The following is a 15,897-nucleotide window of genomic DNA, read 5'->3' as shown; positions in this document are numbered from 1 at the left end:
TAGGTTAGTCATAATATTATATTTTTAATTAAATTACGCATATACGAAACATCCTTAATGGCTTCACGGACGGCATAAACACTTTTGGCGACGATGTAGTTACTATGGAAGACCTCATACAAGCTCAGATCATCATCATTAGGACAATGCAGAGCAGTTGGTCAGAATATTATATTTTTTAATTAACTTACGCCCTTCCAAATATCCTTGATTGCTTCACGGACGATATCATCGCTTTCGGCGCCGAGTAGCTACCTACTCCAAATAAACAAACGCTCAGACATTTCCGTATGCGCTTCGGGCAAAACTCTCATTGGAAAGGCCAAATCCACATTATCTAAATATTTATAATGCTTTTCTAACAATCTCCAATTCTGACCGTTCCATTGGTCTAGAACCACATAAATCCGCCATGGGTGCATCTCGCCGCACATATCAACCAACCCGTAAGCAACGAAACAGTAAGGCTGAACTAAACTTCACACGAGAATCCCCTCAGAAGTATACTGAGACGAAGTAAAACAACAAGACCTGCTCACTGCACACACACGTAAAGGTAAAGTCTTCCATTCATGCTACATCCTACAACCATGCCAGTGGGTATAAACGCTCAACTCGCACATCCTAGCTCCCCCTCCCCATCATACAATCCCCCAGTTCTCCTTGAACCCCTCAAACAGCCCCGGATCCACAATCTCCACCTCCCCTCCGTAAACGCCCTTCGCCTCCAGCGTCGGCAGCCTCAGATCAACCCTCGCGATCTGAAGGCCCCTCTTACTCCGCACGATCCTCCTCGGCTCCAGCGCCTTAGCTTTCTTGGTCGTGCTCTCGTTCCACCCCTTCCAGGATTCCCATTCCTCGCGCTGTCGGGCGACGTGCCATTGTGGCGTGCTTCTCGCTGAGCGCCATGCGAGTCTGTTCTCTGGGAGCGTGGAGAGGTCGAAGACTTTACTCTCCGCTGCTAGGTTGACGAGCTCGAACAGCACGTCCGCGCCTTCTGTCTGGACGAGCTCCTTCCTGTGCGCCTCTGCGGTCTTGGGCTTGACGAGTGGCTCGTTCAGCCAGTCCAGGTTCCCAGGCTGCACGGTCGATAGCTTGACCCTCCTCGCGTCCTCACGGAGGTAGCGCACAGCAGCCTGCAGCGCCTCGATCTCGCCCTTCAGCGCGTCCATCTCCCTCGCCGTCGCGACCGCGCGTTCCTTACCCGCCTTCGTCGCCGGATCTGCCTCTTCCACGATCTTGTTCTCACCCGCCACCTTGCGCCACCTCTCGCGATCCTGCTCCATAGCCACGAGTTCCTTGGATTGAGCCTCGAGGCTCTCAGCCAGCTCCGTCTCGCGCTTCTTAGCTTCTTCGATCTTAGTCTCTAGTTGGGTGATACGTTCGTTCTTCTTCGTGGCGTCACGCATGCGCGACTCGAGAAGCTCGATCTTAACGCTTGATTCCTCGAGTGTCTGATCGCGCAGGGCGACGGTGCGCGCGCGCTCGTGGTTGTCTTCGCGAAGGCGGCGGAGCTCTTCTTCCGCGTCGACGGGGATGGTGCCGCTGGAGCTGAGCTCCTTGCTGCGGATTATCCATGGCGCGGGGGCGCTTTCGAATTCCTGCGTCATCTCGAGGTCGCTGGCGAGGGCTGCGAGGTCGGTGATGTGAGTTGTTGCGGCGCGGATTTTGTTGGCGTAGGTGGAGAATATGTCGCTTTCGCTGGATTGGAAAATAGCTGTGGTGGTGCGGTGGATGGAGCTTTGTACCTCGGTGTAGGTGAATGGCTCGGCGCGGCCTTCTTCGGAAAGTAGCGTGAAGAGGTCCATGCCGATGTGGCGAGAGAAGAGTGCAAGCTCCTCCGTTGCGGTCTCGCATTGCTCGAAGTTCTGGATAGTGTCTGGTGTGAGGGACAGGGAACGTGATTTGAGGTCCTCAAGCGACCGTACGGCTTTGCTGACAATGACCTTGGCGCTTCGCGTGCTGTTGATAATCGCATCCGTCTTGCGCGTAAAGTGTTGTGCGAGTTCATCTTCCTCGCCAGTTGCTGTGATGTGAGATTGCACCAGGGCTCTAGCGCTCGACAGGGCAGTAGCTGTGTTATCGAGGTGGCTCTGAATGACGAGTGCGCGCATGTGCACATCGTGAGCGTAGCTTTCCAGCCCATCCGAGATGTGGATTTCAGCCAGATGAGACATCAATGCAATAGTACGCTGGAGGTCGCTGGCGCACTGCCTCTCCTTGAGCTCGTCGCGTCTCAGGCCATCGATCCAGGCGTTCAGTGCGCGCTCAACAGGCTCCAACTCGTACAGAGCTCCTTCGTACTTTGCGAATTGCTCAGTTGAGCAGTGGCTGATCGCATTGACGAAGCGTTCGCACATAGCCGTAACCCAGACAAGCTTGTCAAGGACATCGCAGGCAGCGAAGATATCGTCTTCGTGGCCACGGTGATGGCTGCCGATTCTTTCCTTGACGAATCCATGGAGGAGGTTCGCCTTGTAGCCGACACGCTTGAAGCGAAGCAGAGCCAAGACCGAGTCCTTCTCTGTCTGGTATCCATCTGGAAGGAATAGCTGAACAATTGCGAGATGATCCGATGCTTCTTGCGCATCGAGGCGTCTAAGTTCAAGTTCGATGGTCTTCATTTGAGTCTTTGAAGCCGAGACCTGGAGCTTCAAGTTAAGATCCATCATCGCCCTCGAGCGACTGTTCAGCTGCTCTGATTCGGTCTCAGTAAGGGCATGAGAAGCCTTCATATCGTCCAAATCGCTCTGAAGGCTGGTGACAAGCTCTCGGAACCTGGAGAGAGTGTATTCCATATCCCCAAGCGCGTCTTGCTGCTCTGCAGCTCTCCTCGCTTGCTCGTTGATAACCGTATCCTTGAAGTCGAGATCTTCCTGAAGCTCCTTTTCGGTCTCTACATGGTTGACCTCCAGCTCGTCGTTCAGCTCCTTCAGGCTCTCCAGATCTTCGATGGTGACCTTCATCTCCTCAATCTGTTCGCTCATACTCATATTCCGCTCAGTGAGATCTTCAATCATATCTTCCGCCCCGAGCGCGTTGTCGAGCTGCTGCCTTAAGTCCTCAACCGTAGCCTCAGACTGTGCCAATTTCGCCTTGGCCGATTCGTAATGTTCCTTGACGCCCGAAAGGTCTCGTACATCCTCCTCTAGCAGTTTAATCTGGTCCTTCAGCTCAGCCTCCTGCTCCTGAGTTATATCTCTGAGCCTGAGCAGAGCTTCCCTCAATCGCTCGTTATTCCTCTCCATGGCAATCCAGCCCTGACTCGCTTTATCTTCCTCACTCATCTCCCCTCCTAACTCTGCGTTCTCCTCCTTCAGCACCTCGACTTCAAGCTCAAGCTCCTCGGCCTTCATCTTCAGAGCCTCTAGCTCGTGCTTTAGGACCTCAGCAGTCTCCTCAGCCATTTCCCTATCAAGAGTAGCCATTTCGAGGACGACATCGTGATCAGCCTGTGAATTCTCGATGTCCTCGAACTTGGCAGCCGCCTCTTTCAATTCCTTTCGTAGGTCGGTAAGTTCTTGCTGCTGTGGCTGGTACTTGGACTGTAATTTCTGAATGATGCCTTCGAATTTGTCACGCTCAGCTTGGATCTTGTCGAGCGCTTTGATCTTATCTCGATCCTCCATGCGCTTCTTCTCCATCAATCGTAACTTCGTCTTTAGATCCTCGATTTCGCGGTTCGTAGCTGCCGAGTTTCCAGCCGTGCTTCGCGAGGTGACCTGTGAAGCATTGCTCCGAACAGTGGTAGTAGGGCTTGCGGCGGCTGGCTTCGAAGCAGCAGAGGTCCGTGTCAGCACGGGACTTATTGCTTTCGATGATGTGGATGTTGGCGAGAGCGCTTGCGATCGAGCATCAGATCCTGATGAATAATCATTATCCTCTCCCTGCCGACCACTGTCGCTTCCCTGCCCGCTGCTCACTTGGCTGCCTCCAGAGCCTAATCTCTGGGAGATGCTCTGATGCCTATCAGGAACAGCGAGCGAGGGCGGCCGACCAGCAGCTACCCGACCAGCGCCAGATGCTAGTCTTGATCCTGGTGCTGCGGATATAGACTGTCTCGAGGTTCTCGGTGTTGGTATAGGCGGCGGGCCCATAGATGTTCGATTCCCTGGGCCTGCTAAGCTCTGTCGTGGTTTCACGGATCCCGGTGTTGGCCTGGAGCCTATGGATGGGGTTGTAGTTCTCGGCGTTGACGCTCCAGATGTGGCACCTGAAGCGAGCTGTTTTGTCGGTGATTTAGTCGGAGACTATAATACTCTTGTAAGCGGCATGATCAAGGAGAATGACAAAGACCAACAAACCCTCAGTATACTGTTCGGCCTGCCCAACCTCGCAGCCGGACTTGGGCTCGACGCATTCATGCTCATCCGTTTCCCCGCCGCCGGGTCACTCACGCTCCCCACCCTCCTCGCCGGCGGCACCACCACACTCGACGGCCTACTCGTCCTCTTCGGCACCGGAGCAGATTTCGGCGGCGGCGGAGGGGGGGCCTGCTCCAAAACATTCGCAGCCTGCGGCCTCACGAACATGCCCCTCCCCATATCGCAGTCGAAGTAGCGTTCCCCCTGCACACTGCCATCGTTCTTCCCCGTATCATCTTCGAGCTCGACGCCGACCCATTCGCCGGCTGCGAAGTGCGGGAAGCCTACGTAGCGGATGATGCCGATTCTGCCGTCTGCGAGCTCGACGGTCTGGCCGATGGCGAGGTCGTGGGTGGCCATTTTTTTGGTAGGTTGGAAGCCCAAGGGCTGGAGATTACTGGGGCCGCATCAAAATTTGGGGTTGTTGGCGTTGTTGGCGTCGTTGGCTTGTTGGCGTGGAGTTTCTTTGAGGGTCTTATATTCAGGGTCGTCGCGTCAATAATAGGAGACGCGGTGGTACATGGAGGTATTTCTACCGGAAATATTAGGCATCATAAATGGCACGGCAACTTCACGTGACGACAAAGTGCTCTTTGTCTGGGGATGGTGGTGTTAAGCCACAGTTTGGCATGAATCTGTGATGGAGCGCCACAGGTGTGGCGTACCAGAAGATGGGGAAGTTGGATAAGTTGGAAAAGTTGAGGAAAAGACTGGGATTCAAGTCTATAGATTTCATAATACGTCTACGTAGCTAAATTATAACTGTTTACAGAATGTCCGCCCTCTGTTAACCTGCCAGTTGCACAAAGACACTTCCAGTGCCATTCCAATAAACCCAGCTATACAGATACCACCCGAGTCGCTGACACTGGTAGCCCCCAGGCTGAACTCTCTGTCCTCTTCTGGGACTTCTTCTAATATATCTGCGAAGGTATTGACATATACTGCCCCACCAAGTAGCCCTTCCCAGAATATAATCATGAAGACGAGATAAACGCTCGGGATCCAGTTATACATGGCGTGCGAGATGAGAACCATCAGGTTGACGACCTGGAGCATGGACGGGAGGTAGAGCGCACGGATGCGAATGAATGGTGTTGAGGAGCGGGCGATGAAGACGCCGATTTGGTAGAGGAAATTATAAAACGGGTAGAAGGATCGGAAGTCTGTGAAGGGAGTGGACGGGAGCGGGAAGAGCAGGGTGGGTGCTACGCCCTGGTTGATGGAGTATTCGGCGATGTATACGAGGAGGAGAGGAAGCATGTATGGGAAGAACAACGACTTCGCTCGTCGGAGGTTCTGGCGGAATGTTGGGGCGCTGACAGGTGTGCTGTCAAGGAGGCCAGTACTCCCGGTGGTATCCCGAAGAAGACTCTCTGTTGGCAAGTCTTCGTCGTCAGCTCCCTCGTCGCCCGGGACAGTTCGGTATTCCTTCTTTTGCCTCGCGAACTTGAGTGGTCCTTGGGGCAAAATGAGGAAGAAGCTGATGGCCATGATGAGGGGTAGGAAGGCAGAGGCGAGCAGGCTGTTCTGCACAGTGAACCCTATCGTAGTGGTGAGGAGCACATAGAGGCCAGCACCGACTAGGCCAGCCCCTCCAGTCCCACTACCCCAGGCAGCCAAGCTGAAGGGTCCGTAGTAGTGAGTGAGACCCAAGAAGCTCAGTTCTCCGCCGCCGCTGCTGAGACTTGATATTATGACCCCGATCATCTTGATCGTGACAGACCCACCGTCTGCGGTTGGTGGTGTCAGGGCGATAAGAAGCATGCCGCTCGATGATAACAACACGAAGCTGAGTATGCGCACGCTGTACGGCACCCTGTGGATGAAGTATGGAGCGACGAGTTTCGTGAGGAAGGAGGGCATGACATCGGCGAGGAGGACGACGCCCTTGGGGATGTTGGGGCCGACGAGGTCGAGGGCGGCGGAGAGGATGATGACATATATGACATTATTTATGAGTCCTGGGGAGAATGTTAGTGACTGGTATAGTTGCCTCGGGGATTTTGGGAAAGGGCTGTACCAAATAGCCAGAAGGCAACCAGCACTGCCGGATCAGCGCCGTTGAAGACTGCCTTGAAGCGGGCGCGATAGGCTGCCCAAGATGCGCCGGCCGAGCCAGGCATGGGAAGCCTCATCTGGGAGGACGACCGTGACAACGTGGTCATTGCAAGAGTATGAGATGAGGGTCCAATCCTGTTTTCGCTTTCAACTGTTCCAGTGGAGAGATGACTTCGCACGATGATGCCGATGACGAGGGGATGAAACGGCCATGAGCCTGGTACCTGGATGGTGTGTTTGCGTAGGTGTTGCGAGGGTAGGATTCAAGCCATGTATTGTATACTGCTACGCTGCGCCTATACCCATAGCTGACACAGACACAGCTGTCAAAATGAGGCGGTACAGAGGAGACTATGAGGTTGAGATAGGTCAAGAGTCAAGAATCCCAAGAGTTGTCTTGTGTGGTGATAGTGAAGATAGATAGTGAAGATAGATAAGAGAGAGAGAGAGAGCATGGGGTTCACACTGAGAGGTACGTACCTTGTTTGGAGAGAGAGCGGAGAGACGGGGAAACAGGGAATACGGGGAATATGTATCTCCGACCCGACACGCTAATGCAGGCATCACCAGGGATTGGGGAATGCCAAACACGGTTTAGCGTGTCTTACTTGGCTTATTTAGCTGACTTAGGCCGTTTTGGTCAGATTTAGCCGATTTGGCGCAGAAACGGCGCTAGCGGCGATGGAAAAAGCGCAAAAGCGCGTGTCAGTAGCGACCTTGGTACTTTGCAGCCGTGCTAGAGTACTTATTCGTCACAGCTAATTCTGCACTGCTCACAAAGTATTCTTCCATAACCCCGACGTACTTCCCCAGTAGCTTGTCCACCTTTCCCTTCCCACCCTCTTTCTGTCGTAGCCACACCTTCCGCCCCAACTAAACACCAGCCAAACAGAAGCTTCCCTTCCCTTCACTTCCTCTCTCTCTCTCTCTCTCTCTCTTCAGATCGACAACCTCAACCCAGACACACTACACACTTCATGACCACGTCGTCGCCGTCGCTATTATCGTCGTCATCGTCATCGTCGCTGTCGCTTTCTTCTTCTCTTCTTGCGCATCGTGCGTCTTCTGCTCCAAGCGATCTCAAACAACTCCAGCGTAAATATGTCCATGTCCATGTCCATGTCCATGTCCGACTAGTTTCTGGAGCTTGACTCGATTTGTCTTGAGCAAGGGCCCGCCGCTCAAAGACCGGCCGAAACCTTAACCAACAAGACAGAACAGCATCTCCCCATTTCACACTATTTTCCTCCTAACAGTCCGGTCATCACCACTCGACAATGGACCCTCGACTTCCTCAGCATCCGTTCTCGCGGAATGCTGCCTCGCCATACACTCCCCATACCACCTTTCAGCAGCCACCACCCTCCACCCAGGCACCGCCCTACTCACCGGGTGCCGATCCTCGAAACGCGCCTCCTTTCCGACCAGAGCACCAGCGAAGGACTTCGGAGAACACATACTTCCAACACGCGCCGCCGACCTATCCTCGCGACGCTGCTCCCATCCCGAATACCTCGACGCACTCCCGAACCGCGAGCGCGTCATCCATCGGCCACGGGACACCGCTGATTCGGAATATGCCACCACCCTCCTCACCACAACAACAGAGTCAACAAGCACCTCATCCCCAGGGACCACATCCACAAGCATACCCACCGCCACCGCCGCCGCCGTCGAGGCAGCCAGCGCCAGCTATTGGGCCTCCTGCGGCCTTCCCCACGAATCGGGATCTGCCGGCGCTGTCGTCAATACATCGACCGAACAGTGTCAATAGCAGCAGCATGTCTATATCATCAATGCTAGGTGGTCCTTCAGCTGCTGGCCGCGAATCGGGCCCTCCTCCGTCTCAATACCCAGCTCCACAAGCGATGATGCCGTCAGGGGCGCCGTCAGGTCCAAGTACACCATACGCGCCTCCCACACATCCTTCGCCCAGACAATCGACAGCAGGTCCCGACTATGGCAGATTCCGACGCCCAGAGACGCCCGAACACCATCACTTGCCCGAATCACAGTTGCACCATGGCCATCGGGCTGTTTCTGCCGGCAGCCCCCAGAGGGTCCCGAACATCCCAAGCCCCGAATCGAATCGCTATAACACACCTCAAGCCGCCCCCCAGCGAAACATGCCAAACCAGCCTGGTCCGACCGAAGAAAGACGCGAGCAATATCCTGTCCGCGTGCCAAATCCGAATGCGCCTCCCCCCCGACCAACCAGCCAGCCAGCACTATACAACCAACCCGTCAGGGAACGCGAGGCATCTATGCCGGAATCTGTACGGTCGGAAAACGGGAGGCCGCAGGCTGGGTATGCGCCTAGAGGTATCGGTTATGGCAGCAGGGAGGATATACCCGCCTTCCGCGAACAAGCCAGGATAGAGGAAGCTATAATGATGAGGGACATGGAACGGGAACGGGAGCAGCGTGACATCAGAGAGCGTGAGCGTGAGCGCGAGCGTGACCGCGAACGTGAACGAGAACGCGAAAGAGATGTGCGCGACCGAGAGTATCGTGAGCGAGAACGTGAGCGCGACAGGGAGAAGGACCGAGAGCGAGAGCTCGCGCGCGAACGGGAGCGCATGGATAGGGAGAGGGACATAATGCGAGATCGCGAAAGAGAGCGCATGAATCATAACAGAGAATCGGCACAATTTGGAAGGCAAGAAGGCCCTCAGTATGGCCGCCAGTATGGACCTGCTCAACAGGGCGCATTCGTTGGACGTCCAGAGACCGAGCAAGGTCCCTGGGCGAGAGGAAGACCAGAGGAACAACCTCGCGAACCAGCCCCCCAGCAAGCTTCTGGTGGCATGGGGTATGAATTCCCAAGAAATACGTCGCAACCTTACGGCGGAACTTCTGGATACGGACCCCAAGACCAAAGACAAGACCAAAGGCAAGACCAAAGGTATTCATCAAGGGATTACAGGGACACCCAGCCACAGAATCAGCCAAGCCAACAGCCACAGCCGGGGCAACAATACGGCAGCCCGGTACAAGAGCGCGAGAGAATCGGAGGACCTGTAGGACCCCATCAGCAATATTCCGGACAACCACCTGGACCATTTCGATCGAATGAATCACCCCGGTCAAGATCAAACGAAGAATCCCAGCAAATGCAGCGCGGTGTATACCTGGGCATTCAGCAAGAGATTAATAGGAAGGGCCGGAACTCTCCATTCCCCCAGGCCGTTCAAGGTGTGCAGGGGCTGGTAAATGGTCCAGCTGGCGAGCCTGGCATCAAGAGCGAGTTTGGGAAAATGTTCTCGGGGATCGGGAGCGGTGTTGGTGGCCTGGGAAGCACAAGCAACGCCAGTGGCGGCTCGCAGACTCCGTTTTCACAACCTGCCCAGCTCAGACGAGACGATTTGGATGGGGTTGCTGCGCAAGACTCGCCAACTGAAAACGGCCATAAGATTGCTCGGTCTTCGTCACGAGGAGGAAGGAGGCGCAAGCTTCAAACGGGCGAGGGCAAAGATGGCGATGATAGCAGCACCGGAAGACATACTCCAAGTGGTCGTGGCACGAAGCGACCGAAACACCAACATTCCGCAGGTGCTCCACATCGACAGTAAGTCAACCTACCCTTCTCCGTATCCTTTTTTTTAACAAATGCTAATATGGTATACAGCTCCGAAAATCAACGACCGGAACCTGTCGCCCAACTTTCGTCGCCTACGGGCCCAAGTTTGACCCCGACATTCGGCCATCCTGGTCACGGAGCAGCACCATCGCCTCCGCCGAAAATTGTTCCTCATCATCATCACATTAACCGCCACCATCATCACCACCACCACGGTAGCCCGCACCCGAAACCCGCCCCCCAAATCATCATGCCAAAGCCCAAGACGGTTGTCAAATCCAATGCCGTGCTCGACTCTGTGGCGCATTTGCCGAGGAAGCACCTTGGACATTTCACGTACTCGACAGTCCTGCAGCCCGGAGATCCGCCGTCAGTGATACACAACCACCAACGTCGTCGCGCATTCAATAGCAACCCAGAGCCATTGCCCAAGATGGAGGGAAGCGAAAACTGCACCCTCACCGTCAGGGTTCCACGCGTATACCTCGAACCGGCAAGCCGCGAGGAGATAACAGCACGAAGAAGCGTTTGGGGAACCGACATCTACACCGACGACACCGACGTTGTCGCTGCGTGCATTCACGGCGGGTGGATCCGAGGCGAGTGGTCCGACGACGTGGACATCTCTGTCCTTGATCTTGTCATCGACGATTCCGCCGAGGACAATTCCACGGCAACTTCGAAGAACGGGGACATAACGCTTACCGCGCCCCCCGCCCGAGGCCCTATGCTCCCACCACCATCCAAGGACCTCCACGTCACCATCCTCGTCCTGCCTGCACTCGAGAAGTACTCCAGCACCACGCGCTGGGGCATCCGATCACGTGCCTGGGCGAACACGCATGATGGGCTCTCCTTCCAAATCATGAGCGTCAAGTTCGTGAGCGGGGTGGACACGGCGAAGGAGACTCGAGGTAGCGCGCGCAGGCTGCGGATTGATAGTCAGCTGCGCGAGGACGACCTGGAGCGGGAGTCAGCGTGGGCGGCGCTGCTGCAGGTGGGAAATGGGCACCATGATGAGGTTGCGAGGAATAAGGATGGGATTGCTGAGAGCTTTGTGCGTGGGGATCCTACGCCTGCGCAGGGGATTGTGGGGTTGGGGATGGGGAGTTGGTGGAAGGAGCCGCTGAAGAGGGTTGAGGAGATTCGGCGTGTGGAGCCGGAGGGGGAGATGGATGTTGATGAGAAGGTTGGGGAGGATGGCGATGTCGTGAAGGACACTGTGCAGGACGGCGTGCAAGATGTTGTGAGGGACGATGTGAAGGATGCAGCAGTGAAGAAAGCGGCAGCGAAGGAGGCTGAAGAAGCTAGTATCCCAGATGGCGTGGACCAGGTGCTGCAGGATGTAGATCAACCGGCTGCGGACGTGTAAATATGGGATGGGTTCTTTTTTTACATTCCAGGGAAACCGAGGCGATTTACCGGGTCTAGATATGGCGCTTTGGGAGGGATATACATGTAATCAATGCAGGGGATATTTTCCGCAATGGAGAGAAGGTGTGGGGAGGAGACAGTTTGTAACATTTCGATGGAGATGTGGTGGTGGCAATTCTGTGGAGATTGTTGTAGATAGGATACGTATTATATGATATGATGTATTTTATCTCCGATGCTGTGTGTGGTATGCTATTGAGATATCTAGGCCGGTGAAGGTGGAACTTCTTCCACTTCGTTGTGGCTGCAATTTCTCGATAACCGCCAGCAGCGCCGCAATAAAAAGCGGCAGAGAAATCGCCCTTAGAAATATCTTAGTGTATTTATCGATCTCCCCCGTACTCTCATCCACACGCGCGCCCTCAACCTCCTCCTCTTTCCCACCAAAGCGTTCCTGCCAATTCAACTCCAGCGTGCTTCTCCACATAGACATAAGCGATAAGATGACCTGGACGCAGCCAGCAGCTGCAAAGAGCGTGGCTGTGCCGAAAGTAAGTTTGTTGGGAGCAGGGATGACATAGATGTTGTTTCCGGAGCCTTCTCGTAGGGGGGAGAATGGGCCGTCTTGTACGGAGCAGGTGAGGTTGCAGGTGGTGTTGTAGGGGAATTTTGAGGGGTCTGGGGAAATGGGGGGTTCGGAGTCGGTTTGTGCGCAGGGGGAGAATTGGGCGCGGAGGAATTCAACTAGTAGGCTTAGAATTCCTGTAGAGAAGGGTTTTGTTATTTTGCTATTCTCAACTTTTAAAGGGCGACACTTACCGCCAAGAACAAGAGCAGTCCATAACAAGATGGTATTCCGACCAGGACTACGATTATAGAATATCCGGGACAGCCTGAACGTTACCGGGGCGCTCAAGACTCCCGTTAAACATATTTGGAAAGATCCGTAGATGTCCATATCTACAGCACCTATCGGATATACATGTCAGCTTAGGAGAGATATCCGTTTTGTATAAAGACTTACCATTTACATGTACAGAAGCTATGATAATTGCATGCAGAGCAGTAACAGCCGGGAAAAGCCATACAGCAGCCATACAGGCGTTATTCAACCACATGACCTTGCGGTAAAAAATACAAGTCATTATAAGAGCATAGTATCTACCAAAAAGAACCGGAATGTTAGTTGCAGAAGAGGCCTGATAACCCTGGGAAAGACTAAGATACCTTGGTCGGCAGCGCAAACATCTCGAACATATTTTCTGGTAGCCTCTGTGCGGCTTATTTAAAATGCCTGCCTGTGAAGTTCGTAGATTACAGCCTTGTTGTTTGAAGAGGCTGTGCACATGCATCCTAGCCACGAGCCTAACCGTTTTTAGTGGAATCTCACTGTAAGTTAACTACCATCCCCAGCCTTGTGGACTTCATGTTACCAATTCAACGAGGCTGTACTCTAGATCGAGTTGGATGAATCTTCTAGGGTTGCATAACCTCGTGAATCCCATCGATTTCGAGGATTCGCAGTTGAGCATGAAGCTCAGATGAAGAGGGTATCGCGGGTTTACACATGGATTATGTGAATCGACATTGACAAACAGAAGATACCAATATGGGAGATAAATACAGAACTATCTTCTCGAAAGTTTTATGGCAATCGAAACAATAGGATAACTTGTACAATATATCAATTATTAACTATCCACTATCCCCCCACCCCATGGTTTTTGCGTACAGACACTGCTACAGTGCTTAAGTGCTCTGCCACTTGAAAGTCACAAGAACAGCTTGCTGGGCGGTGGTAACCTTTCCTTGCACGGACCCAGATGGGACAGCAGTGGTGTAGAAGTTAGAAGATCCCTCGTAGGCCAAAAGACCAGCAGAATCCTATGAATATGTCAGTACAGAGTATCGCTAGAGATCAATAGGCCAACAAGAGTGATAACATACAGTGAAAACCGACGGTGTAACGCCAGCCGCGCATGTGAACACGCTGTCAACAATACCGCAGTCTCCCTTGCTGGACTTGAGCGTAAATCCGGCGCCAGATTCAGTGGCGGTGTATCCAGCACATGTGCCAGTGGTGTACCAGGTGCCAGCGCCGATCAGGCAGCCCTTGTTAGATCCGCTGGTGTAGGCCTGGAGGAAACCCTTGCCAGAGAAAGGAGCACCAGTTCCAGTTGGGGCTGGTGCGGTCGCGGTGCCAGAAGGGGTGCCAGTGGCGTACTTGACGAGGTACTTGACGCCGGTGGCGGGGCAGGTGGACTTGGTTCCATCTGGTGTCTTGTTAGTGTCCGCGAATGGAAAAGGATCGGGGGTTGTTGGAAGATGGGGCAGTACCTGGCTCAGTTGGGACGAATTGGCCGGTTTGAACACTGCCGAGAACGTTGTAGTGGTACCAGATCTCCTGCAGAACGCCGCTCTTGCATCCCAGTGTTGGGACGAATCCGTGGGCAGCCTTGAGTGCGTTCTGGATCTGGATAAGCGTGTAGGTGGCAGTTTGAGATGGAGTAATGCCAGCGTCGGCGAGAATCTGTAACGGTATTTAGAACAAGCGTATTGCGTTTTTCTGAGTTCTGCTTACCTTGTAGCTGTTCAATCCCTTGTTAAGCTCGACGGCCTTCTCAAAGTAATCCACAACCTCGGTTTGGGGCTTGTAGTTGTCATAGCACGTCGTATCGAGAGTGCTGATGCAAGTTCCGTGCTTGCCCCACTCGTGCTCCCAGAAACTCTCGTCATTGCCCTGGTAATCCTTCCAGTTGGTGTCCATGTAAGTGAGCAGGTCCGTCTTGCCGAACGAGTTCAGGATAGCAGTGATGTTTGTGTATTCGCGCGACGCATCACAGTTGGCATCGTAGGTGCCGTCGCAACGATCAGGCCAGAGGCCGTGGATGGTCCACGCATCAGCAGGACCTGGGGGTGTCAGCAGGCGTTACTGAGGACAGGAGACCAGGCTAATAATTACCGGTGCTGGGGGCAGTGTCCCAGAACTGGGTCAGGAGCAGCTGTCCTCCGGGAGCATTGAAGCAGCAGAGGTCGGCAACAGCGGTCGTGTTGTGGCAGCTCAGCTGCGCGTTGGCGCAACTCATTGGAGTGGGAGGGAGGGTGGTCGCGGAGCTCGTTGGTGCTTCGGACGTGGAGGAGACGGTGCTGCCGGTAGTGGTGATAACACTGCTGGTGGGAGTCTCGACAATAGTTGACGAGTCCGAATCAGTTGACGAAGCCGAATCAGTTGACGAATCCGAATCAGTCGACGAAGCCGAATCAGTTGGCGAAGCTGATTCAGTCGACAGCTCTATACTTATAGATGTGCTGGTCGCATCGCCGATCGTGGTGCTGGTCAGGAACGAGCCGGGCGCGGTGGTGCTATCGACACCACTGGCAACGCCGCTGGAAGATAACGCAGGTCTTCTCGTTGAGGCATGATCGCCGGGGAAGCTAGTCGATGTTTCATCCCCGCAGACATAAACAAAGACGGTTGGCTTCTCGACGTGCTTAACCGCAGCTGCGATCGGCACGAGCGAGGCCAGTAGGAACACGGTCGAAGGAACCATCTTGTGATTGGGAAATGCGCCGAACGAGGGAGCAAAAGCAAGGAAGGATGGGCGCTCTTGCAGCGGAGAGAAAAGCCAAAGGAGACATAGCGGGCATATCGGGCATACTTATGGAATTCGAAGAAGCAGGCTTCAGATCGAGGCGCAAATTATCGAAGCCGTCGAAGCCGTGGAAGATGTTGAAAGTACCCCACGTGTCGATCTTGATAACCACAGGGAACAAGCTAATGCGGGTTCTTACTCGGCGAAAACAAGACATCATGGGGCGTAATGGCGGCACTATGCCGAATTGTGATGTCTGCTGTCACATTTTGTATAATTTTGCTTAGTTTTGCTTGGTATTCAGTCGATAGTTGGAGGCTATTCCAGCTAAAGTTGCTCTAGAAGGAGTTTCTGTGTGGTTCTCGCCGTCTAAGGCGTCGAAGACGCCAAAGTGAGAATTATTTAAGATGAGCTGCGATGGATTATGGCGGGCTTACTTGCTCTAAGCACGGTAAAGGGCGGGTCGGCGTGACACGTGGGGCTATCGAACACTCTAACGCGATTTGCCAAGATCATCCGGGACGCTTGTTGTTCCGGATGGACGGGAAAGGCAGGTACGATGCAGGTGCGAGGAACGAGGTACGATGTCCGAAGCTAGTGATGGAAGTGGGATAGTGCGCTGTTCTTCATATCTTGTTGCTCTATCGTCCTTCCTTTTTGTCAGTTATGGATATCATTAACCATATAGTCAAGGGGCCTTATAGTAAAGTTAGAGTAAAGAAGAAGGGTGCTGTACTTCATGTTTTGCTGATCTACTGTCCTTCCTTTTTTGTCGGTTATGGATCATTAACCATATAGTCAAGGGCCTTGTAGCAAGGGAGGGGTAAAGGAGGAGGGACCTATAGAGTCTGCAGAAAGTCGCCGAGTCCCGTCTTGGCTGCTGGAGGCTGGCACAAGTATTGGTATTAAGTATCTTTTTCATTAT

General features: G+C 53.8%; 5 protein-coding genes across 5 annotated transcripts; 1 reads left to right on the top strand and 4 right to left on the bottom strand.

Moving 5' to 3' along the window:
- Positions 1-290: 290 nt before the first annotated feature.
- VE01_05560 (uncharacterized protein) lies at positions 291-4,869 on the bottom strand. The gene is made up of 2 exons (XM_018275023.2): positions 4,305-4,869; positions 291-4,250 (listed from the first exon to the last, which is right to left on the bottom strand). Exons 1-2 carry the CDS (start codon positions 4,722-4,724, stop codon positions 642-644), a joined length of 4,029 nt encoding a protein of 1,342 aa, XP_018130695.1. The 5' UTR covers positions 4,725-4,869; the 3' UTR covers positions 291-641.
- Positions 4,870-5,074: 205 nt separating this feature from the next.
- BTN1 (battenin CLN3 protein) lies at positions 5,075-6,860 on the bottom strand. The gene is made up of 2 exons (XM_018275022.2): positions 6,388-6,860; positions 5,075-6,328 (listed from the first exon to the last, which is right to left on the bottom strand). The coding sequence occupies exons 1-2, from the start codon at positions 6,530-6,532 to the stop codon at positions 5,121-5,123; spliced, it is 1,353 nt and encodes a 450-aa protein (XP_018130716.1). The 5' UTR covers positions 6,533-6,860; the 3' UTR covers positions 5,075-5,120.
- A 443-nt stretch (positions 6,861-7,303) lies between these two features.
- VE01_05558 (uncharacterized protein) lies at positions 7,304-11,652 on the top strand. Its single transcript, XM_018275021.2, has 2 exons — positions 7,304-9,993; positions 10,054-11,652. Exons 1-2 carry the CDS (start codon positions 7,703-7,705, stop codon positions 11,375-11,377), a joined length of 3,615 nt encoding a protein of 1,204 aa, XP_018130715.1. The 5' UTR covers positions 7,304-7,702; the 3' UTR covers positions 11,378-11,652.
- On the bottom strand, positions 11,560-12,671 carry VE01_05557 (uncharacterized protein). The gene is made up of 4 exons (XM_059463709.1): positions 12,607-12,671; positions 12,404-12,540; positions 12,199-12,348; positions 11,560-12,141 (listed from the first exon to the last, which is right to left on the bottom strand). Exons 2-4 carry the CDS (start codon positions 12,522-12,524, stop codon positions 11,606-11,608), a joined length of 807 nt encoding a protein of 268 aa, XP_059319727.1. The 5' UTR covers positions 12,525-12,540; positions 12,607-12,671; the 3' UTR covers positions 11,560-11,605.
- A 330-nt stretch (positions 12,672-13,001) lies between these two features.
- RNY1_2 (ribonuclease T2-like) lies at positions 13,002-15,441 on the bottom strand. The gene is made up of 5 exons (XM_018275019.2): positions 14,342-15,441; positions 13,961-14,289; positions 13,717-13,909; positions 13,327-13,652; positions 13,002-13,263 (listed from the first exon to the last, which is right to left on the bottom strand). The coding sequence occupies exons 1-5, from the start codon at positions 14,928-14,930 to the stop codon at positions 13,129-13,131; spliced, it is 1,572 nt and encodes a 523-aa protein (XP_018130719.1). The 5' UTR covers positions 14,931-15,441; the 3' UTR covers positions 13,002-13,128.
- Positions 15,442-15,897: the final 456 nt, after the last annotated feature.

The sequence above is a fragment of the Pseudogymnoascus verrucosus genome (assembly GCF_001662655.1).
Source record: "Pseudogymnoascus verrucosus strain UAMH 10579 unplaced genomic scaffold scaffold_20, whole genome shotgun sequence".
Lineage (NCBI taxonomy): Eukaryota > Fungi > Ascomycota > Leotiomycetes > Thelebolales > Thelebolaceae > Pseudogymnoascus > Pseudogymnoascus verrucosus.
Note: the sequence above shows the minus strand (reverse complement) of the source record. Positions and strands in the feature narration are given on the sequence as shown.